Genomic DNA, 25,168 nt, shown 5'->3' on the forward strand with positions numbered 1-25,168 from the left:
CTTCTTTGAAAATATTTTTCAATATTAATCTGGATTGAGGGAGCAAACATTCAGAGTCAGAGTTAAAAAGTTAATATTAACGTTATCAGTCCACTCAGTGGATACTGACTAGCAGCTAGGCTATACAGCGTGCTAATCTGGGAAACTCAGCTGTATTCCGAGTAACGTTAACTGTTAGTTCTTCTTTTCGGGAATTCAGTCGGCCGTCTTCTTGGCATGGAAAAAAAATCTCCCTCACATGTGTGCAGTGGGAGGCGAACAGACGGGTCCGGTGAGAAAGCGAGTGAGCGAGAGAGAGAGAGAGTGAGCGAGAGAGAGAGAGAGAGTGAGCGAGAGAGAGAGAGAAAGAGAGAGCGAGAGAGAGAGGTCACGTGGAGCAATTAGGGGCTGAGCGAATCAATGCGCTACACGCAGTTTTACGATTATATAGTTTCATATAAAGTTTTGTTGTGGGAAACCCTGGAGGGGTAGAGCAGAGCGAGGGGAGATTGTCCACTAGTTAATCGATCGCAGATGGCGTCGTTCTCTTGGACGGATAAAAAAATAAAAATAAAAAATGCTAAAATGGGTCGCCAAATATACTTTGGCGGCCGTTAATATACCTGGGCGGCCCGCCCAAGTAAAGTCTATGTGTGGGAAACACTGTGGTGAGGTGCTTACATGTGGTCTGACGGCCAGGCATGGTACAAAGACTTGTGGGTGCGGGTGGGTGTGGCGCAGAAAGCAGTGGGAGCGGGCAGGAGCGGTCTTGAAAAAACAGGTTCTATCCTCAACCCACACACTACAGCTGAATAATCAAGATTTTGGGGTGTTGCTACTGTGGCCTGTGGGCTTGTCAGTTGGATTACTGTCTTATACAGCTATAGTATCTGGGCAGTGTGCAGCTGCTCAATCCATGACCTGTCACAACCCTCATACAAGCACAGACACTGTCATAAACCTGAAGATGCTTGAATAGATACAGCTGATTGGTACCCTGGGTGTGGTATAGGGGCCCCCAAGGCCATTATACATTATATATATTTAATGGTCATGGTGATATCTATTGTAAAAGTACCCCATCCATTCTGCATTTATACTGCAACCAATGATAGTTATTGTACAAGTTCCCAAACCTTGCATCTACCCTGAATAATACCCTAACAATTCACGTTGAGGGTGAAGCAGCAGAGAAGTATGTAAACGTGAAAACAGTGAGAACATGTGGAGCCAGCTGAAGTTGAGGGCTACTCGTTTAAAGCATACTTGGTAGGTTTTTAAAACCTTCATCAGTATCTAGTATCTGTCAATCTCCCTGTACATACCATTGAGATGGAAAAATCCTCTACCAGAAATACAATTTTGGAAAAGACACTTAAAGCTGCACTAGGCAATTTCGCACATTGGCGACCCCAAATGGCGGTGAGAGGTAACTGTTTGAATTTTGAGTACTTCATTACCAAGAAATCCTGTGCGGTGAGGTCAGTAAACTAAATGTCTTCTTCTTAATGTGTGATGGGGTTGGGATGGTGAAGAGAGGTTCAGCCATCATTGGCGAGGCCAGCTTTCTCTGGACAGGGTGCTCACTCACTGCTGTTAGGGAGACACTTTTGGATTTCACTCTAAGTTGTTGTTTTCGGCTAATTTCATTATCCCATGCAAATGTGCATCATGAAATGCAGAAGTTGGGGACAATTCATTAATTACACGAGGCCCCCACATAATACTAGTCCCATGAAAATAGGACAAGCTTGAGTCTTGGTAGTAGACTCATGAATGATAGTAGAGTGGTAAGTTGAGATTGCCTTTATTTGTATTTCTAACCATAGTCTCTCTCTCTCTCTCTCTCTCTCTCTCTCTCTCTCTCTCTCTCTCTCTCTCTCTTTGTGGTGTGTATGTGTGTGTCAGGTGTGTTCCTAACCACTGTGAGCATGGTGGTCGTTGTTCTCAGACATGGGATGCATTCAGCTGCAACTGTAATGGCACTGGATACACTGGAGCTACCTGCCATACCTGTGAGTACACGCATACACACTACACACGCACATAACAACAATAGCCTACATAACTAGTACCTTCAACGTCTACCTAGTGTCAGACCAAGACCTGTAAGATCTGACCAAACCTCTAAGATTACTCTAAGATTTTACATAGACTTACAATGGAGACCCAGGATTTAGTCTGGTAGCGTAACTGTAACGTTGCCTGTAAATAGACTTACAATAGTTCAGAAACACTGCTCTATATTGTTCAAGATACAAAGCAAACAAACAAATACATAAAATACTATAGTTAATATCAGAAATCAACAAGGGGCAGATTTATTCATTAAAATACTATTGTTAATATCAGAAATGAAAAAGGTGGTATGTTGAGTGGCTCAATTTACCACTTGGCTTTTGGCTCAACTTACCCCATAGCCACCTTTTTGAAAAAAGTTCTACACACTAGTTCGCTGCTAACCTTTTGCTAGTTAATTCATGTGGTTTTAGTCCTTGGTAGTAGACCAACATTTATTGTATATATGTTTGAATGAAGCTAAATTGGTATTGAGACAACAGCCATTAAACAATTAACGTAAAAAATGTGCTTTCTGTTACAAAAAACTGTTTTACGAGCATAATTGTACTTACTACTTGTCCTATGTGGCTGGTTCCATCACAGCCACGTTGTAATGGAAGTGTCTTCCTAAATGCCTGGTCACATGACACATAGTGCTTAGTTGCTAGGATACATGGCGTGGCTCACCTTATCCACTGGCTCATCTTACCCCACCCTCCCCTACATGTGTGTTGGCACTGGCTCAGAGTGTAAATGATGCCAGCGCTGCACCTATGCTACACTAAATTTATTTTGTACACATGCCACATGAATAATGCCACACCTCAAAAAGCAGGTGTTTTGTTATTTAAAGACTTATAATGGAGGTTTTCTTGCCATAATGGCCTATTTATAATGGTGAGAATGTTTTAATTCCCTTCAGTGTTCCCTCCATGCGTCATGGCATATACTGATAATTTATATCCAAGTTAAATTGGCCAACATACCATCCACAAAAAGGGTTGGTAAGATTTTGGATAAGATCTGTTCATGCATGCATCAATTGGTAAAGCAATGAAAATAGCATAGAACATGCCTGTGCTTCATGCCATGGGCTTTTGATGTGGTCTGAGCAGGCTGGATAGGCTACAATAACCTCCATGTGCTGGATTTTCCCCACAGTTGCTTACATATTGCTTGCACTTGTTTATAATATTGTAATACTGTGATTAAATTAAGACACAGAATCTTTCCTTAGGGTCTTGGCAAGCTAGGTGAGCAATTCTCAAGAGGATTTGACAATTGTGTTATTGAGACAGGAGTTATTTTAACAAAGCAGGGATGCAGACCTTACTAGGTAGATCATGATGTGCATTTTTAAGTACTATAGGCAGGGAGCATAGCGTTAAGGCAGATACCAATATACAGTATGTGTACCGCAGAGGCAGATCAAGTTAAGGGTAGCGCAGACATTCCAAGTAGACGTTGCAGGTACTGGTTCTGTTGGAGCTTGGTGGGATATTCCATCATACACACAGACACACACACACACAAACACAAACACACACAGTAACCATGTGTCTGTTGAGCTGTGTGTTGTGTCCTGTGTAGCGGTATACCAGCAGTCCTGTGAGGAGTATAAGCACCAGGGGAAAAGTTCAGGGAGCTACTGGATTGACCCGGATGGCAGCGGATCCATCGGCCCCTTCAGAGTCAGCTGTGACATGACAGGTGAGGAACACTGCTTTGGCTTTTGACTGTGTCTGTTTTACTATACTGAGCATCACGGTGGCTCAATGGTTTGCACTGTGGCCTTACAGCCAGAGGGTTGTAGGTTTAATTACTGGTCCTCTCTGTGTGGAGTTTGTATGTTCTCCTGGGTTTCCTCCCACATTAAGGTGGATTGGAGAATCTAAATTATCCATAGGCATGAATGGGAGTATCTGTTTATCTGTGTTGGCACTGTTTTGAACTGGTGACCTGTTCAGGGTCCCACCCAGTGCATGATGGGATAGGCTCCAGTCCCCTGCCACTCTGAATAGGAATAAGCAAGTAGAGAAAATGAATGAATGAATGTCTCACTACCTATCTCAGGGTAAAAAGGCAACAGTAAACATGCCATCCCCCACCAGTGATTTAATACCCCTTTGGGCCAATCAGTAACAAATTATGTCACCTTGTTTTGACCTGTAATTGTAGCGGCCCCCTGGGCCAATCAGTGTGATTTTGAAAATGCCGCAACACAGTGGTGAGATGCATCATTCACACACTTTTCATTAAAACTTGATCAGCAGTGTCTGTGATATGGCACGTAACAGATGGACGGGTGAAAGAACAAACAAATGAACAAACAAACATGGAAGGGTGCCAATCCACAGTGAGGGTTTGAGTTCCAATATGCCTCAACAGCATTTGTGATGAATGTAATGGCTCCCAGTACTGAAGGGGCATAGATATTGAGGATGTCAGGGTCGAGTCCGGGCTTTTTGAGGATAGGGGTGACAACGGCGAGTTTGAGGGCAGGGGGAACAGAACCAGTACACAGGGAGTAGTTGATAGAAACTGATTATGAGAAACTAGGTTAGGATAACCCGGGTAAGTTCATACTCAAATTATGAGAAACCTGGTTAAGATGCCAGTCTTGCTCTCATATTAAACTGGCTACTGTAGCATGGAAACATCTTACTGCATTTACTTTTGGTTTTCACTGTCTGTCAAACAGAAAAAACATGGCAGGACACAGTACTTATTATTACTAATACCATTGGGATCATCATTTGTTTCCCCTAATAGCTAAGCTAATATCGCTCAGTCAGAGAGGGAGGGGGATTCTGTTAAGTGGTTAATTCATGGCAACAGGGAGACTCAATCACAGGGTATCAATGGTTCATGTAAAGATGAATAAGACCTTAACCAGTATGACCAGTACCTACTCTAGTCTGGAAACGTAGTTAATGAAAGACAACTTACCGGTCCTATTGTTTTTCTCTGTGTATGTATGTATTATCTACTGTATGTTTTGTACTCTTCTAGAAGACAAGGTTTGGACCACAGTGAAGAACAATCTGTCTCCTCAGACGTCAGTCACCAGCGCAGACCAGGAGGGCAAGGCAGTGTTACAGCTCAATTACAATATGACAGCTGAACAGGTACTCAATAACATGGCTGCTACTTTCACCTCAAATATTTAACCTAGTTCACCTTTTGAAGCCTTTACTTTGTTGGCATGGAGTTAGGATTAGATGAAATGTTATTGATCCCTGTGGGGGATCAATTGGGTCATTGCAGCCACAAATAGTAATAAGATACAGCAAAGAAGATAAGGATATAAACAGAAATAAGAATAGAGTAAATGGAGGTTATATACACATACTCAACTGACAGTTCCACATTAGAAAATATTTTCTGTAGTGTCTCTGTAGTAAAATGTGTTTCTGTACCCTTTGGGGAGTACTGTGATCATAGGCAGAAAGTTCAAATCAGTTCCAGACCCACAATTGCCAAATGCAGCTGGGTCAGGTCCTATGAGCAGCTTCTGTACCTCAAATGCTAATTTGGGTGGTTCTCAATCATTGCTGTAGACTCCCTCAGACGCCCTACTTGTAGGCTGCTGAGCTAGCATTATGTATGTTAGAATTAGTGTTAGCATGAATCATTGAAACTAATGACAGTGATACCCTTTTGAATTTTAGCCTGACTTTTGCTCTTCTAAAAAGGAAAGGGTAACTGAAAGATAGGTGAATGACAGCATGTTGAAAGTCACAGTAGTTTTATGCTATTTAGAGAACTGTTAAAAATGCTAACAAGCCATTTTAGGACAGCTGAAGTGCAAATCTAAAGGAGTGCCTATCTTCCTTCTTCCTTCCTTCCTTCCTTCCTGTCTGTGTGCTAGGTGTTGTCCATCACCAGCAGTGCGGAGTATTGTGAGCAGCATGTTGCCTATGCCTGCCGTATGTCTCGACTGCTTAACACTCCAGGTAATGTCACCATCATCTGGCTGGGATCTCAGCCGGTCGCTCCTTTAGAAAGTAAAATCAGTTTGCTCTCCAACTGTTTGTACTTGCTCTTTTTGCAGTGAATTCATGAGCACTGTTCAAGATGTGTGAATTGAGCAATGGGTGCAGTTCAGAAATAGAATAACACTTCCTACTAAGGTTCAACCAATATGGGTTTATGAAAACCAATACAGATATTTTTGGATTGAAGCTTTCAATCGCTGATATCTTATGCCAGTATTCAGTATCTTTAAATCTGACCATTTTTATGCCACAAATTCACAAGTATTCAGAGTTTACCCCAGAATTTTATTCTTATCAGGGTGGAAAAGCCTCTGAAACAGCATTTAGACCATCATGGAACAAAAAAACTGAGCTAACACATGGTCCAGCTAGCATAATATACGAACTTCACAAAATGAACAAATTCTCCTAAATATGAATGCATATTAACAAATAAGTAAAAAATATGTAAGTAAAAGATATATACGGACAATGCTACCAAAGGCATAAGATATAGGCATGGATGTGGATGGTAACAGGCAAGCAAGAGCTTGGATAAACTATTCTCAATGAGGCCATTAAGAGTGTCTGGTGTTGCGCGATTTCTAGCTCGGAAAAACGATCGGGCCAATCAGCACCTTTGTGGGCGGGACTAAAGTTTGAACCGTTTGTGCAACGGTTTTTCATTTGTGTTTCTGCAGAATAATGTTTGTTGAATCACCCCTTAACCAACCACTCTGAAAATAATGTCAGAGCGGCTGGATACGTCAACACGCTAACACGCTGAATGTTAGATGCAATTCAGTGGCTTCATGTTAGCTCGCATAGTAGCTAGGTAGCTTTTAGCAATATCTTCAGCCTGAAGAATCCAAGATCTCGGCATCTAATTATGTACTGTATCTTGACAATGTGCACTAACACGAACCGATTCAATTGAGGGTTTATTTGAACGTGCATTCCCAATCTGAAATAAAGAGGGTGTGTTTTGGATCAGTGTTGTGTAAATGTATTTCTGTGCTCTGAGAACGTATGGGAAACAGACACACAGACATCCTACGCATTAGAATGATGGTTTAGACATATAGTTATATGCAATTAAGAAATTATGCCATTTCATCCAGAGAGGTGATAGATTAGTTTTCAGTTTCCTAATAACCCTTTAGCTCTAAGGTCATCTTTTTCCATTGATTTATGATTGAATCTAGATTATTTTATAGCGGAAACAGACTTTTAGGTTGCTACAGAGAAATGCTTTATGTTAGGTGATAACTCAGCAGTGAATTGAAGATATACATCTTTTATCTCCCTCCCTCCTCATATTCAGCTGATTGAACTGATAGAAGTGAACTGACTCCAGCTTGTTGTTTTGATTCCCAGACGGTGCCCCGTTCACCTGGTGGGTGGGAAGAGCTAATGAGAAGCATTCCTACTGGGGAGGTTCAGGACCGGGGATACAGAAGTGTTCCTGTGGCATTGAACGCAACTGTACCAACCCCAAACACTACTGCAACTGTGACGCTGACCAGCGACAGTGGTGGGTAGACATATATTCTTCTGCGCATACTATTTCATATTTTCTTTTTGTATTTTTGATATCGTAAGTATTCTGTACTCACTTCTTTGCCTTGGTAAGTCCTGCTGCTGTTATTTTGCGCACCCTAATAATGCTGTGATACTTTTCCCCATAATTTTCATTCATACATTCTGCTTGACATTATGTTGAAATTGTTGGCTGCATATGCTTTTAAAACCCCCATTTTATATTCTTATTTATATTCTAATTATGTTTATATTCTATTTTCCCTGTTGTATCCCATTACTATGTGTTGCTGCAATGCCACAATTTCACCAAAGAGATTGTTAGGTTCATCTGATCTTCTATATCCTTTATTGTATTCCATTCTGTTGTATTCTTCAATCTACAGAGGCTTTGCAGTTAAATCACAAATCTCCAATCAACCAGGTGGGGCTCGCTCATGGAGGTCCACTGGAGAATTGGCTGTGCTCCAATAATGTTTAAATATAGAACAACCTGGCTAGAAAGAGAGCTAACAGAAAAAGCTTGTTGTGGTGTGGATGTAGATCCATTCAGTAACGTACTGAGTAAAAGTGAATAGTCTGAAAAGTTTGATTCGTATGCAAGCGTAGGTTACAGTGACACAGTAAACTGTCTTGTCTTTAGCCCTAGTCTCTACTCCAAAACACTCTGAGTTGTAGCTTGAGAAGAGTCAGTTAACCTGAACAGTCAGCTAGCTAACTAGCCAGCAGGCTAATTTAGCTTTAACTAATGTTAATGTTAACATGCGACTATTAGCCACTACTACTACTAACACTAGCTTATACTATATGTTAGCTAGTGTTCAAATCAGATGTGTTTACAAGACAGTGATGGTTAGCTGACCAGATACTATGGATAGCTTGCTAACAAGCTGACATTATCTAAACACAAAATCAATCAGATGTATCAGTGATGGAATTATCAGCACAGACATTAACCATGTCTATTCAATTCTGTTGAGTTATACACAACCGACAACACAACCGTTCACAGCCACTGTTGCGCAAGTGCTGAGGACCTCCAGTATGGCTACCACAGGGTGTGTAACATCACCTGAAAGTCCTCTGTCTTTTTTGTTCTGTTACCTGACTCACGTGTCTCTCTTTCTACCCGTTTCCCTTCCATCCCTCTCCATCTGTGTGTTTCTGCAGGAGGGAAGATGCAGGCCTGTTGGTGTATAAGGACCATTTGCCGGTCAGTCAGGTTGTGGTTGGTGACACGGGTCGAGCCGGATCTGAGGCCAAACTCACCGTAGGGCCGCTCAGATGCCAGGGGGACCGTGAGTTGTTGGACACACACACACACATGCAAACACACACACACACACACGGAAATAAGAGGACTTTTTGTTGGATATATTGTCCATAATTCCACTTAATTTACACTCAGACACCTGTCTGCCAGAAACTAGTATGCTATACTATTCATGACAGCAACGTTAGTAGTTTTATCCATGCCATGGTGTTGTTTGCTATAGGGAACTACTGGAACGCAGCATCCTTCTCCAGCCCAGCCTCCTACCTCCATTTTCCCTCCTTCAGAGGAGAAACCAGTGCTGATATCTCGTTCTACTTCAAGACTTCCTCCACCTATGGAGTCTTCCTAGAGAACCTGGGAACCACCGACTTCATACGCATTGAACTGAGAAGTATGTATATGTTTATGCACTGTACAAACTTTTAGAATAATCTTTTTGGGAATGATTAAATCTTTAAATGGCTAGTTGCGGAGATATATATTTTTGTATTTTTATATTTTTATTTTGCACGTCAGTGGGTTCAATGCATGATCTGCACTGGACTGCAGATATACATCACACACTACTTCCACCTGCATAAGTCAAAACCTTGTGATCAAATATTGAACAATCCACAAAGCTTGAAGTATGGAGGTATTTTTGGGTATCTCTTAAGTGCCAATTTAGTACCATTTTTTTTCTTGAATTGTGATTTTTACAGCAGTAAACACATAATATTTCTGAGAAATCCCACTGCAAAAGAATTCTTGATCACAATAATTACAAAAAAAACATGCAAAATGGTGGAGGGACTGATTATATTTGTCTTTGGTGGGTGTGAAAACCATGCAATGAGAACTTCTAGTGTCCACTTGTCTCTTGTTTCACAAAGACGCTCAGGAGCTCAAAAGTTTTTCAACACATTTATGAATGGCATGGGAAAGCCTATGCACAGACAATTCGTTGAGTAGCCTTTGTGATTTTTTTCCCCTTGTTGCTCCCAGCTGCCTCGGTGATATCCTTCTCCTTTGACGTGGGGAACGGGGGGGTGGAGCTCAGCGTACGCTCGCCAACGCCACTCAATGACAACCAATGGCACCGCGTGGAGGCGGAGAGGAACGTCAAGGAGGCCGGGCTTCAGCTTGACGGACAGTACCGAGAGGTCCGCCCCGCCCCCCCGCAGGGACACACAAGACTGGAGCTCTACAGCCAGCTATATGTTGGTGAGATAGACACACACACACACACCACACACATAAACACACACCACACACATAGCCTTGGGCGATATACAAAATTTTATATTGCGATACTGTCCCACCAAAATATCGCGATATACTTATGTTTTTTTCGGGGGGGGGGGGGGTTCCCAGGTTTTTTTCATTCAGTTTTTTTTCCCGGGTTTATTTGGGGTGGTATTTTATTTTATTTCTTCCAAATTACATCAAATGTCTAGGCTATAATAATGATTATTATTATCATTATTATGTTTTATAATAATGATTATTATTATCATTATTATTATTAATAGCCTAGAAATTTGATCTTACTATTCAAGCATTGGAGGAAACAATGGCCATTTGGTATAATTTGCTCGTCCCTAGTATTTCCAGAAAAACAGGCTGATTGTGCAAAAGGCAACCCACTTGAATTAAAAAGACAATTCGAAGATATTCATAAAGACGATATTCGATATCGTGGGAAATATCGCGATATTCACGAAATATCGCGATATTCGTTAATATAGAATATCGGCCCAAGCCTAATAGACACCCCTTCTGTCCTGTTTTATTTCCCAGGTGCCTCGGGTGGTCAAAGGGGTATCCTGGGCTGCATTCGTGCTCTGAAGATGAACGGCGTGACCCTTGACCTGGAGGAGAGGGCGAAGGTGACGCCGGGGGTGAAGCAGGGCTGCCAGGGCCACTGCAGCAGCTATGGGATGCACTGCAGGAATGGGGGGAAGTGTGTGGAGCAGTACAACGGATATTCCTGTGACTGCTCCCTCACCGCATACAACGGACCCTTCTGCACCGACGGTATGGACCTCCACATATCAGTTTAGTTTAGTTTAGTTTCAATTAGATTGGTTTAGATCAGTTTAGTTTACCGTAAATCCTCTAATATTTACCTTTATTTACCTTTATTTACCTCAACTGCAGAGGGTACCAGGCCTTTATTGGAAGCAGGCTTATATTAGAGACAGGCCTTTATTTCTAATTCCCTCTGTTTGATAAGTATATTTGCTCATATTTTAGTACGAAGCCTCCTTGTTTTCTGATCTGCTTCTGTTGGGGTACGCTAGGTAGCCGTTTTTTTGTTACTGCAATGCATTACGATAATTACGGTAATCGACGACGGCATGCTCCAGAGACTTCCGCCGGCCGAGCCGTCTTGTGGCACTTGTACGTTACTACAAACTACAGTTACAAACAGGCACCAGGAGTTTACCGGTATCCACCGCTGTTTGCATGTAAGCTGAAGCTAACTGAACCTGAACGCCGATGTGTTCCCGGTGATCCGGCCAAGATTTTGGCGGGGGTCCCGATGCCGATGCGTCACCGGGCGTCCGGGGCTTGGATCGGGAGGATCAATGCGGGCTGTGGGCGCGGTGGAGAGGCAGCGGCGGAGAGAGGAGACGGACACGGTCCAGCCATATACTAGGTTTTGACCTAGTCTTGTTTCCTTTGTTTTTTTCCCCGAGGCCGGCCTTTATTTGTTCGTGTCGACCATGCCCCCGGCCAGTATCGGAGACCCGGCTTTTAATTGACTACAGGCCACTATTAGAGGATTTACGGTAGTTTAGTTTAGTTTAATTTTGATTAGATTAGTTTCGATCAGTTTAGTTTAGTTTAGTTTAGTTTAGTTTAGTTTAGTTTCGATTAGATTAGTTTAGATCAGTTTAGTTTAGTTTTGTTTTGATTAGATTAGTTTAGATCAGTTTAGTTTAGTTTAGTTTAGTTTAGTTTAGTTTAGTTTAGTTTCGATTAGATTAGTTTAGATCAGTTTAGTTTAGATTAGATTCGTTTAGATCAGTTTAGTTTAGATTAGATTAGTTTAGATCAGTTTAGTTTAGTTTAGATTAGATTAGATTAGTTTAGTTTAGATTAGATTAGTTTATATTAAATTAAATTAGATTAGATTAGTTTAGATTAGATACATTTATCTTAAATTAGATTAGATTAATTTATATTAAATTAGATTAATTTATATTAGATTAGTTTAGATTGAATTAGATTAGTTTAGATTAGATACATTTATTTTAAATTAGATTAGTTTAGATTAAATTAGATTAATTTAGATTAGATTAGTTTAAATTAGATTAGATTAGATTCGTTTAGATTAAATTAGATTAATTTATATTAGATTAGATTAGTTTAAATTAGATTAGTTTAGATTAGATTACTTTAGATTAGATTAGTTTAGATTAGATTTAATTTTATTAAAACATGGGGAAATTAGGTTGTTGCAGCAGCACTTTTATCAACACTTATGTCAACGATGTTTCAGACTCAGACTCAAGCTTTATTATTATAATCCCTGTTTAGCAATTGGTGTGCAGCAATTTACAATACAAAACACACACACCATACATGAACAAAATACCAAGGGTCACAATTGCATGTGGTAAAGTGCTTAATGCCTATGCTGCTGTAGGATTTCTCCTTATGTACTGTTTGGTAAATTGACAACAATTTTACACTTACCCTTCTCTGCTCATGCTGCTCTATGTGTGTACGTGTGTGTGTGTGAACCTTAGATGTGGGTGGCTACTTTGAGACAGGAACGCTGGTGCGCTACGACTTCCTGCCAGAGGCGGGACTTCCTGTAATGCGGGAGGTGAAGAGCCTATCGGGCGTCAGCATTCCCAGCGAAGCCAACCTGACTCAGGAAGAACTGGTGTTCAGCTTCAGCACCTCCAACGCTCCCAGCATCCTGGTCTACGTCAGCTCCAGGACACAGGACTACCTGGCTGTGGTGCTCAGGCACAATGGTGGGGACACCAGCATGATAAATGACCTTTTATTTTCTTGTATTTCTATGTATTATTATTCTATCTGTCTTACTAAAACTGCCTTCCCATGCATGAAAAGTCACCAAACTTGGCACATAGCTCCAGTCACATGCCAAACGACGCTCACTAAAGTATGGGGCAAATAGTCCAGATAGTGGCACTACAGCAGTGGTCTAAAATTTTAAACTTAAAAAATCATAAAAAATCAACAATACATGCTACAGCTCTGTAATTTTCTGAGGTTGTCGGCCCAAACGACAAAACTTTCATCCACTGATACCTATACTTAATTATGAAGTCCACCACTCTGTTTTTTTGTTAAACTGTTAAACTAATTAGATCTAACTAGTCTCACATACATCACTACAGAGCAGAGCGTTTTTCTCTTTCTGGTCCACCTTCATGTATTTTCTCCCCAGCATTTCAAACAATTTAATTTATTACACCTGTGTATAGTATGTAATGGTCCTCAAACTTCTATGCATTGATTAGTCAAAATCCTATGCATTAGTTAGTTGGATGTTGAAGAGTACACTACAGAGCTACTGCAGATAGATCTGTTGTTGATTCTTAAGAAACTCCTTAAGCATTATTTCTACATTTCGAAAGACATGTACACTGTTTATTGCCTATTTTGGTCAGATTCAGAATGAGAATGGCTTTATTAGAATAACAAGCCTTTTGTTACCAAAGCACTCATGGATATTATTAACAATTAATATGAAATGTACACAAGTAAAACCAAGTTTATACATGTATACAATAATTACATATATAGATTAACATAATAAAATGTGTCTCCCTCCATTTGTGTAGCTTTGCAGTACTGTCAACTGTCACATTGTTGCACTGTTTACATTGTAACATGTGTGTGTGTGTGTGTGTGTGTGTGTGTCCAGGCACTCTCCAGATCCGCTACAGCCTCGGGGGGCTGAAGGAGCCCTACACCATAGATGTAGACCACCGTAACATGGCCAACGGACAACCACACCATGTCAACATAACTAGGAACCTCAGGGAGATACGACTACAGGTTAGTACATTCTACAGGACACAAGTAGCTGATTAGTCTAATCGTTTACATTAACACCGGTTCCTAATATAGATGGTTGGGAGTTTTTCAGGCAAGGCTACTGGTGGACAACTGGACTTGTACTTCTTTTATTTTTTCTTCATGCAGGGAGTGATGAATGAGGAAGATGATTTTTGATGTCGTACAAAACAGGGTCCTGTTGATAATACAAGATTTTACAATTAAGTGATAAATACATTTGTGTTGGCAAGGAGTCACAAATTAAAGCTGTGGATGTCAATTTTGAAGGCTTGAATTTTATATCAAAAAACAGTATCACCACAGCTTATTATTATAGCTATAGTTACTGTAGCTATAAAGTTGAGAAACTTTTTCGTAAGTTTGGTCAAGTGGTTGGATGACCTAGGGCGTCACAGTAGGTAGAGCTACAGATATTCCACCAAATACTTGCTATAAAGTCAGAAGTGGTACAGTTGACATTAGATTGCATGATGATAAACGATTAAGGATTTTCTAATTATTGTTTAGATACTAATTTTAAAAAATATATATTTTTTTTACAGACAAGGTGTCACCACTCCAGAACCAAGATAAAGTGCATATATAAAAAACAAAAGAAACAAACAAAAACCAAAAACAAACAATTCACCCCCCCCCGCCCCTCCCGCCCCTACATAGAGTTAGTGAGGATAAAATAACAGACAGACAGACAGTCTCCACAGGTTTATAATTAATCTAAAGAAAAAAAAAAAAAGTCTTAGTTCATTGGCAGATTCAGAGTTTTCAGGAAGGGGGCCCAGGTGTCATGAAATTTAGCTGTTTGATTTTTGTTAGATGCAGTGATTTGTTCTATTGAGAGGGAGGGGGAAAGTGGAATGCTGTGACCCAAGACTTGGGAGATGGTAGTTATTATGTTATTCCAGAAATTTTGAGTTGTTGTGCAAAGCCATACTGAGTGAAAGTAGTTGTCTGTGGTGTTGAGAGTGCATTGTGGACATGTGTCGGTGTCTGTGAAACCCATTAAGTGCATCCTGTGTTGAGTTATGTGTGTTCTGTGTAAGGTCTTATACTGAATGAGCTGTAATCTGGGGTTGCTGGTCATTGAGAAGATGTTATTGCAAATTTGTTTCCAGAGGGTTGCATCAATATTAATCGATAAATCTTTTTCCCAGTCTGTGGTGGGGACGGATGTGGTGGAATCTTTGGTTGATGAGATAAGTCTGTATAATTTTGATAGTGGTTTCTTGGCTGTTGATATTGTAAATAAGTCTGTTACTAATGGTGGTGGTTGCAAGTTATTATGTGTGATATCAATTTTTTTCCTGAGTGCGTTCTTGAGTTGTGGATATTGTAAAAAATGTTCTTGAGTGAAATCAAACTTCTGGATTAATTGATGGAACGTTAATATGGTACTATTCTCAAACAGGTGTTCTAAGTGAGTGATTCCTTTGATTTGATTTTCCATAAATTGTTGATTACAAAGTCTGGGTTGTTCCAAATTGGGGTGAATTTACATGGTGAGGGTGTGTGATTGGTGATCTTATTGATTTTCCACCAAGCTTCCAGAGTTGTGGCAATGACTGTGTTCCTGTAGCAGTTATGTTTTTTTTATTGTTGTTGAGAGAAATGGTAGATCTTTGATGGACAGTTCGTTGCATTCTGATTGTTCAATTTCTAACCATGGATCTTGGTGAACATTTGAGTGAATCCATTTCATGGTGTATTGTAATTGATTGGCTAAGTAGTAGTGGAGAAAATTTGGGGCATTTAAACCTCCAAGCTGTTTGCTTTTCTGTAGTGTTGTGAGTTTGATTCTAGGTTGTTTGTTTTTCCAGTAGAATTTTGTGATTAGTGAGTCAAGTGTATTGAACCAATTGGGTGTTGGTTGGACAGGGGTCATTGAGAAGAGGTAATTGATTCTGGGTAAAATTGACATTTTGATTATTGCAATGCCGCCCCCAAGGGAGAGTGGTAAGTTATTCCAGCGGTTTAACTGATCTTCGGTGGATTTAAGGATGGGGGTAAAGTTGAGGTGGAACAACTCTGGAAGATTGGAGGAAATATCAATACCCAGATATCGAATGTTACCAATTGAGATGTTGAAGGGTAGTTTTGGGGTTGCAGCCTTCCACTGGTGTTGATTTAGTGGGAGGATGGTGGTTTTGGACCAGTTAATGGAATCGTCAGAGATGGAGGAGAATATTCCTATGAGTTTAAACACTGCAGGTAATGATATTGATGGTTTTTGTATATATAGTAATAAATCGTCGGCATATAAACTGACCTTATGGGTTGAGTTGGTGGTGGTGATTCCAGTGATTTGAGTGTCTTGGCGAATAGCAGCTGCTAGGGGTTCTATAAATAGTGCAAATAATAATGGGGAGAGTGGACATCCTTGCCTAGTACCGCGGTTTAATGTAAAACGTTGTGAGGTTATTCCATTGGTGATTACTGAGGCTGTGGGTGAGTTGTAAAAAATTTTGATCCATTTAATAAATGACTCTCCAAAACCAAACTTATATAGTGTTGCAAATAAAAACGTCCAGTTTACACGGTCAAATGCTTTCTCTGCATCTAATGATATGATGGATGTGTTAGTCTTTTGATTTTTGGATATATTTATTAGGTTGAATAGACGCTGCATATTATTTGAAGAGTGTCTACCTTTGATGAAACCAGTTTGGTCCGGGTGAATTAGAATATGAATGACTTTTTCCAATCTCATAGATAGTGCTTTACTAATAATTTTGATGTCTGTGTTAATGAGTGACAAGGGGCGATAGCTTGAGCAGAGAGTGGGATCCTTGTTAGGTTTGAGGAGAACTGATATGAGTGCCAAATTCATATGTGGTGGGATGTTGGAGGATTTGTAGATTTCTGTTGTCATCTTAATGAATAGTGGTGATATTGTGTTCCAGAAGTGCTTGTAAAATTCAGTGGGGAAACCATCTGATCCAGGGGCTTTGTTATTTGACATGGCTTGAAGTGCTTTCTCACAGTTATCTAGTGTAATGGGTCTGTCTAAGATATTTGCATGAAGTTCTGGTAGCTTGGGAAGATCTATGTTATCAAAGAATGTGTTTATTAGGGGTCCAAGCACCGAAGGTGCTGGAACCCTATTGTATTTGTAAGGATTCTTCTTATTTAGGTATTCACAGCGTAGCTCCCTTTGGCAGATCTGTTGCGTAAGGATAGTGAACCATGTCTGCAAATTTTCATTAAAATCAATAAATAGGAGGCGCAACAACTGTCAAAACAATGGCATGGTGTTGTGAATTCCCTACACTCTTAGAAGAAATGGTTCCATCAAGTGTGTCAAAAGGTGTTCAGATCGGTCAAACTGTGAGTCCGCAGTGATATTCAATATCTTGCTGTAATTAGTACTGTATGCACATCATTTTCTATTTCGTCAAATGTTTGCTCAAACTTCACCAAAATATCTGACAATACACCTGAAACCAGCAGAATGATGTGTGATTTTTTTCTGAATTTTATCACTAATGTTTTGACTGTTGTAAGCGTTTTAAGTTTAAATAGACAAAAATACCCCAGTTTTGCACATGTGATGTCATTGCCTCAACTTGTGAGAAGGTGTGTGGAAACCATGTCTCCCCAGTGGTGCAGTCAGTAAGTCACCTTTTCTGGGGATACAAAGGTCCAGAGTGCGAATCTCCAGGTGGCCAAGTACTACTTGCCAACAATGCAGCAATTCATACATGTGGTATGTTTTCAAGTGCTTATTGAGTCGAAGGTTTCCTATTGTGACCCCGTGAAAATTTCTTTTTATTATTATTTTTCTCCGCTAAAAGTATGTGCAGCACAGAAACCGTAAGTCCCAGAGCAACCACATTTGGCAGGTGGGTTCCTATGGCCCCCCACTACTCAGCCAAGGCCATTTACCCATGTCAACCAGATGGTGGCGCTATAACAAGAAGTCACACTAAAAAGGCCATAACTCCCACACCTTAGGTCCAACTGACACGAAACTTAATTCACATATGCAGCTGAACGTGCTCTACAACTTTGCTACTGGGACCACCCATGTCTGCCATACTGAATTGGTCTAAAAACTGGCCAGATCAGATAAACGGCATGGCCGCTGTCAACCATCAAACTTGAGAAAGTTAGTCCGTTAGCACACAATTGTTCATAAGTCATCAACCGATTGTACAATCATCACACACATACATGCACACCATGCCAGCATGTATGCTAGCAGTTAGGGCCCCAGAGAGAGAGACGTCTACTGCACGCTGTCTAGTATTCTGTCTGAGGCTTTCAATATGTTTTGGACTATCACCTATAACCAATGACTTGTCCCTTTGTTTTGTTTCCCCACTGTGGCACACACCAAAGTGGAAGTTGGCAGAGTGGTAAAGCTCAGGTGTTTGGACCACAAGGTTGTGCGTTCAAGTCCCTGATGAACTGTGACCGTTTTGAAGTTTTATGAAAAGTAAATCAACACTAAATCACACAGTGCAGAAAACTCAAAGCAGGTGTTTGACATCATCTGTCAATGGCAAAATACCTGAATGGCATCACTGATTGGGGTGTGGCCAGACCTCTCAACCCACAGAGATCAGTGCAGCAGCAGTTTTCTGGCCCATGTGACTTACTGTTGTTTTATTCGTTAATGGAGAGCACTACAATGTTCTATAAAGTGATTAGCACTGTCAGTTTGTCAATCATAGGCTGCAGTATCACACTACTTCTCCCTTTAGTTAGTTTCTCCTCACTAAACCTATAACAGGCGTTTGGCTCAGTAGGTAAAGCATCAGCCTTTCATGTGGAAGGTTGTGGGTTCAAATCCAGACTTGTCCTTTCCAAAGTCATTAGTCATCAAGGACAAATAATAGAAAGTTTGGCCGTTGTGAACAACTCCAGCAGTGTGGTTGCAATGAAAAGATTAACTTGACAGAAGTCACTAGCCAACACAAAAGCCGGTGTTAGACTGCATGTTTGATCTTCACAACATGTCAGTTTTTGTGTGTGTCTTTCTACCTTCTGTAATGTTTTGTCTATCTGTCTGTCTTATCAAATTGTGGTTGGACCCCCTCAATCGCCGCCACCAGTTTATAAAGGTTGCTATAGAAAGTTTGAAATGTTGCTGATATATCATTTGGAGTGTACATGGTGTTCCCCTCTGAGTTTTTAATAGTTTGTATAATAGTTTTTTCTTGTTGTCGCTTGAGTTGATTTGCCAGATATTTTCCTGATTGGTCACTGTGTTCAAAGTAGTTATGTTTTAGCCTCTGTATGAGAAATTGAGTCTTCTTGTTTATGATGTTATTAAGTTTGTAATTTGTTCCAGTTCTTTTTTTATGTCATCAGGTTTGTAGCTAGTATACCATTCAGTTCTCCTACTCTCTGCTCAAGTTCTCTTTCCAGTTTTTGCTCTTTCCTTTTTTTATTGGTGGAGTATGAGATTATTTTTCCCCTTATCACTGCCTTGGCTGTTTCCCAGAGTAGTATAGGTGAGGTTGTTGGAGAGTCATTTAGTTCGATGAAAGATGTCCACTCTCTATTCAGGTAAGTGTTGAAGTCGGAGTCTGCAAGCAATGATGTGTTAAAACGGCATCTTGTGCATGGTTTAAGGGTGGTTTCATTAATAAGGGTGAAACTTACTGGAGCGTGGTCAGAAATAATAATGGGGTGGATTTCTACTTCTTGTGTCTTTGATATGATTGAGTTGCTAGTGAGGAAGTAATCAATTCGGGAGAAAGAGTTGTGATGGTGAGTAATATGTATATTCTCGTTTGGTGGGGTTTTTCAGTCGCCAATTATCACCAAGACCAAAGTCAGCCATATATTGTTTAACTGTTTCAGATGATTGCCACGGTCTGGAGGATTTAGTCACGTTTGATCGGTCAAGTTTTGGATAAATAGTTTTATTGAAGTCACTTCCAATAATAATGGTTGTATCAGAGAAGTTCATTAATTCTGAAAAGAATTTATGAAAAAATGCTGGGTTGTCCTCATTTGGGCCGTATAGGTTAGCTATTGTTAACTTAACTTCCCCAATGGAACCATTGATTATTATGTATCGTCCTTCAGGATCTGCTATGATTGAGTTATTGCTATATGGTATTTTTTTGTTAATCAACACTGCAACACCTCTTTTCTTTGAATTATAAGAAGCGGCAAATACCTGGTTGACCCAATTTGATTTTAATTGGTCAAGGTTCGAATTGATAAGATGTGTTTCTTGCAACAGACAGAAGTCTCCTTTTAAGTTTTGAGAGATGGGACATTATTTTAAGTCTTTTTGCCGATGAATTAAGACCCCTGACGTTCCAGGTTATAAACTTAATCGGAGCCATTGATAGGATTAAGGGAGGTTATCACTGACAAGAGTTGTTAAATAAATAACAATAATAATAATAATCATAATGACAATAATATTAACAACAATAGCAATAACAATATCACCATTAATAATATTAACAACAATAGTACCCATCATCATCATCATCATCATCATCATCATCATCATCATAACCATCATCACAATAATCATTAACCTTATGATTCTTATTTTGGGGTTTGGATAGTGATTAACAATATTGTTCTCATCATAATCAATATAAGTTGCAACAATCATAGTATTTTTGGTGCTGTTATACATAAAAACCATGGTTCAGTGGAGATGAAATTGAGACATGATATGAATACATGATAACAGAGATGAGATAAAACATAACATTTATAGACAAACATAGAGACAGACATACACACAGACCCCCCGCCCCCCACCCCCCCACTGCAGCACATGGAATGGCATAGAGAGAGAGAGAGATTGAGACCGAGCAAGAGAGAGAGAGCGCGAGAAAACATATAATTCATAGACAAACACACAGACCCCTCCGCCCCACACTGCAGCACATGGAATGGCATAGAGAGAGAGAGAGAGAGAGACTCGGATGCAAATACACAAACTAAATCAGGGGGGGAAGTTGGGTGACAATACTTTCCCAGTGCGCGTGAGCTTATAAGTTTCATTAACTATAACAGTTCATAGAGTCAATGGAACGTGGGACGACGAGAAGGTGATTGTGCCCACACGAAGGAGTTCAAAAAGAACTCCTTCAAAGTTTGCTCGGGGTTATCGGGACTGCTTTCTTTAATAAAAAAAGATCAGATTGTCGCGCATGCTACGCGTCTGAATGTCGAGGACAGTTTCTTTTAGAATTTTATTTTCCCCAGTGACTTTATCCATTTTGCATTGCAATTCATTGACAGTACCTTTGAGTTGGTCATTGTCCTTCCGCAGATTGTCTACTTGTTTTTGGTTGAACTCCAGGATTTCTTTAATGTCCAGAAAAATCTTGTAGTATTAAATCCAGTGTTTGTAGCTTTCCATTGAGTGATTGCAGGAGCTTCGTCTCCCTTGTAACAGCGGTGGCGGTAGATGTGAACAGGTCGTCTGTATCGGTAGATGAGCAGCGGGTTTTCCTTTTTTTTTTTTCTCCGGTGAATGGCTGTCCGCGTTGGCCATTCTGACTAATACATTGTAGCGATTGTCAATAAAGCGCTCAAGTTTGCTCAGGCGGACAGTACTTGGCTCTTTTGTGCCGGCCAGGTTAATCCACGTTATGATGCTCTTAAATTGAGAAAAACTCGCTATTAAACTCGCTAATCTAGGCTTCCTAGCAAGGTAGCCAACTTTTCCAGCCGGTATCTAGCAGCAGCGTGCCGCCATGTTGGAATCACGGATGATCAATCTGCTCAGTGCTGCCTCCTTGCCTCAGTCCTCCATTCAGCCTTAGATACTAATTTTCATGGGCAAAGAGGCAAAATGAAGTTAACAGCCACACTGAAAGCTGATTGGTTCCTGTTTTGTAACTCAGTGACCCTGTTTGGATCACGTCAAGGTATTTTCCAACGTGATATCATTGGTAACACTCTCAGTATGTTAGTACCCAGTGTAACATGGACAATGGACAACCCTATGGAGATTTTTTCCTATCTTTAATCAAGAGCGTGGTCTTTCAATTTGAGAGCATGATTTATTGATTTCACGTTCAGATTTTGTAATGCTTTCCCTCAAACCCTGCCCTCGCACTCAAATATCTCCTGCTTGCACTTAGATTTGCTCTGCTTCTGCTCAAACTGTATGCTTGCACTCAGATAATGTTGCTTGCACACAGATTTCCTGCGCTCCAGCTTCAGCCCTTGTCCTCGCACTCAGGCTGCTTCTGTGCGCTCGTGAAACTTCTGCTCTCGGATTTCTGCTCTGCTCTTGGATTTCTGCTCTGCTCTCGGATTTTTTGTGCAACAACCCTGTCAAAATTCCCCAACCAATAGAATGCCAGGTGTAGTGTTGACCAATGAAATGATCCCTGCCTCGTTGTGGGTGCGTTCGCTTTACTTCTTAGAGCGTCCCGTACGGGCGGTTACTGTTTAACCGGGTTCATCCACTCCCGCCCTCCGGGGCTTTATTAAATACGACTTTTGGAATAAAAGGACAGTTAATGTATATACCAGCGCCTGTACTTTTTCTTTTACTATAATAGCTACATAAAATAGTAGCCGTATAGCACACCGGCCTCCCGTCGGTGTGCTAGAGGAGAAAACAACGTCACCTTCATGACTCAGGGGCGGGAGTCTCGCGGATCGCTTTTTTATTTTAATGGTGCTATTACTTCCTTCAAATTGAATTGGTTAAGTCATATTTGCGGCACAAGAATACATCCATGATAATATGCTTGGCTTTCAAATGTTGTACGTTATGGGAACATTGTTGCTAGGCAACTAACAACAAAATGGACACTGCCGTGTTTCTTTTTTTCCCTGTATTTTAGTGTTTAGGAATGGGAAAAGTACCAACAGCAAAAGTAACCAGCTAACACATTAAGACAGTAGAAAACAAAAGTAAATTCAATGAGCTACTACATTTTAAAAACGTAATTGGCGTGTTGTGTATATATCCTTCTCTTCAAATGATGTTTACTGTTGCTGTGTCAAAGTCTGCTCTATCAGAAAGGTTTCACATATTGGAAATACGGTAAACACGTCCCCAGTTGCAGGTATCATATTCATATCTGTAACATAACGTGTTTTCTACTGTCTTAATGTGTTAGCTGGTTACTTTTGCTGTTGGTACTTTTCCCATTCCTAAACACTAAAATACAGGAAAAAAAGAAACACGGCGGTGTCCATTTTGTTGTTAGTTGCCTAGCAACAATGTTCCCATAACGTACAACACTTGAAAGCCAAGCATATTATCATGGATGTATTCTTGTGCCGCAAATATGACTTAACCAATTCAATTTGAAGGAAGTAATAGCAACATTAAAATAAAAAAGCGATCCGCGAGACTCCCGCCCCTGAGTCATGAAGGTGACGTCGTTTTCTCCTCTAGCACACCGACGGGAGGCTGGTGTGCTATACGGCTACTATTTTATGTAGCTATTATAGTAAAAGAAAAAGTACAGGCGCTGGTATATACATTAACTGTCCTTTTATTCCAAAAGTCGTATTTAATAAAGCCCCGGAGGGCGGGAGTGGATGAACCTGGTTAAACAGTAACCGCCCGTACGGGACGCTCTAAGAAGTAAAGCGAACGCACCCACAATGAGGCAGGGATCATTTCATTGGTCAACACTACACCTGGCATTCTATTGGTTGGGGAATTTTGACAGGGTTGTTGCACAAAAAATCCGAGAGCAGAGCAGAAATCCAAGAGCAGAGCAGAAATCCGAGAGCAGAAGTTTCACGAGCGCACAGAAGCAGCCTGAGTGCGAGGACAAGGGCTGAAGCTGGAGCGCAGGAAATCTGTGTGCAAGCAACATTATCTGAGTGCAAGCATACAGTTTGAGCAGAAGCAGAGCAAATCTAAGTGCAAGCAGGAGATATTTGAGTGCGAGGGCAGGGTTTGAGGGAAAGCATTACAAAATCTGAACGTGAAATCAATAAATCATGCTCTCAAATTGAAAGACCACGCTCTTGATTAAAGATAGGAAAAAAGCTCCATACAACCCCACCATGCCAATATACAGTATGTAGGAACCACAGGGAGTTATGACTACAGGCTAGTACATCCTATTAGTACAGGACAGCTAATCGAGTGGACTGAAGTTATCAATCTAACTTGTCATCCTTCCCTTCCTCCATCCATATTCTCCTGCCATCTATCTCCAGTTGGACCACTACCCAGTGTCCACCTATACGCTGCCTGAGGCCTCAGACACCCAATTCAACCTGGTCAAAACCATCTTCCTGGGAAAGGTCTTTGGTAAGCACCCACTGGACTGTATAGATGCATATGTAGTGTGTGTGTGTGTATGTGTGTGTGCATGTATGTATTTATAGTATATAGTATATTTTTCATAGAGAGGTGGAAATGCTACTGAAACAGCATTTAGACCACATGAATCTAAAAATCTCTTGTTGACATTATTTTGGTTAGCAACACAGAACATGAATGGATAGAATGGTCTTTCCCTTTCAAATCACTGTTCCTGGCTGGTCGGAGCGGCGGCCATTTTTACGTGAACCATTGGGCTAGCTTCCGTATGAACCGACTAACGGCAAGTCACTGAGTCGAGAGATTTTGCAGCATAGACCAAAGCAGTGGAAAACTGGCATTGTAGCTGAATTAAGTCCTCACTCATACCACCACTAGGTGGAGCTCTTTTACAAGTTTCTGCTGTCCTTTTAAGTAGCTCAAAAGTTTTGACATCTATGCAGTTAGTGGAAGTGTTTATAGTTGAGTTAATCTGTTTCTGCTGATGTCCTTTAGCTATTTGAAGCTAGCGAATGTTAACTTTTCTTCTCCACTAAAGCTAGGCTGAGCTACGTTAGTTTATAGCATTTAAGGGGCTATATTAAATTAAAGGATAAGGCTGGTGTTTTTTAATGCATTTCTTACCGTCAACAAATCATATGAAAATAACAAAATCAGCAATGATTTTGTTTTGCCAACAAGTCTCGTCCATGTAGCCGATGCCCAATGAAGCCATGTCCCAGCAGCCATAGAACTCCATTGTATTAAAAAAACGATTAAAAACACGTCACTGAGCCATGCCGTTGCTCTGGGCAGCATATTTCATCATCGTGATGCACCGGGCCAGCCGACTTTTTCCTCAAACAACTTAATAAGCCGGCTGTAAACACATTTGCGATCTCAGGAAAGTAGCACCAAAAATAGTCCCCGGCGTAATGAAGAATTTGTTCCCAATTGTTTTGGTAATAACTACAACAGCCTGACTTTTCATGGTAACAGTTAGCGATTTTTAAAATTGAAACTATGTCTTTGTGAGCTGTATTTCAAGGTTTTTAGCTTACAATTAGAGCCAATGACTTCTGGGGT

The 25,168-nt window shown here is 40.6% G+C and overlaps 1 protein-coding gene across 1 annotated transcript in view; it reads left to right on the forward strand.

The window, feature by feature from the left end:
* The window catches only part of LOC139917433 (contactin-associated protein-like 2), a 67,657-nt gene that overhangs the window by 36,482 nt on the left and 6,007 nt on the right, over positions 1-25,168 (forward strand). Inside the window, exons 12-23 of the mRNA XM_071906558.1 lie at positions 1,888-1,994; positions 3,631-3,750; positions 5,053-5,168; positions 5,912-5,996; positions 7,395-7,551; positions 8,727-8,854; positions 9,053-9,223; positions 9,817-10,035; positions 10,612-10,848; positions 12,570-12,803; positions 13,724-13,857; positions 23,998-24,091. Coding sequence (XP_071762659.1) covers positions 1,888-1,994; positions 3,631-3,750; positions 5,053-5,168; positions 5,912-5,996; positions 7,395-7,551; positions 8,727-8,854; positions 9,053-9,223; positions 9,817-10,035; positions 10,612-10,848; positions 12,570-12,803; positions 13,724-13,857; positions 23,998-24,091 — 1,802 coding nt within the window. The remainder of the gene's footprint in view (positions 1-1,887; positions 1,995-3,630; positions 3,751-5,052; positions 5,169-5,911; positions 5,997-7,394; positions 7,552-8,726; positions 8,855-9,052; positions 9,224-9,816; positions 10,036-10,611; positions 10,849-12,569; positions 12,804-13,723; positions 13,858-23,997; positions 24,092-25,168) is intronic.

The sequence above is a fragment of the Centroberyx gerrardi genome, chromosome 13 (genome assembly GCF_048128805.1).
Source record: "Centroberyx gerrardi isolate f3 chromosome 13, fCenGer3.hap1.cur.20231027, whole genome shotgun sequence".
Lineage (NCBI taxonomy): Eukaryota > Metazoa > Chordata > Actinopteri > Beryciformes > Berycidae > Centroberyx > Centroberyx gerrardi.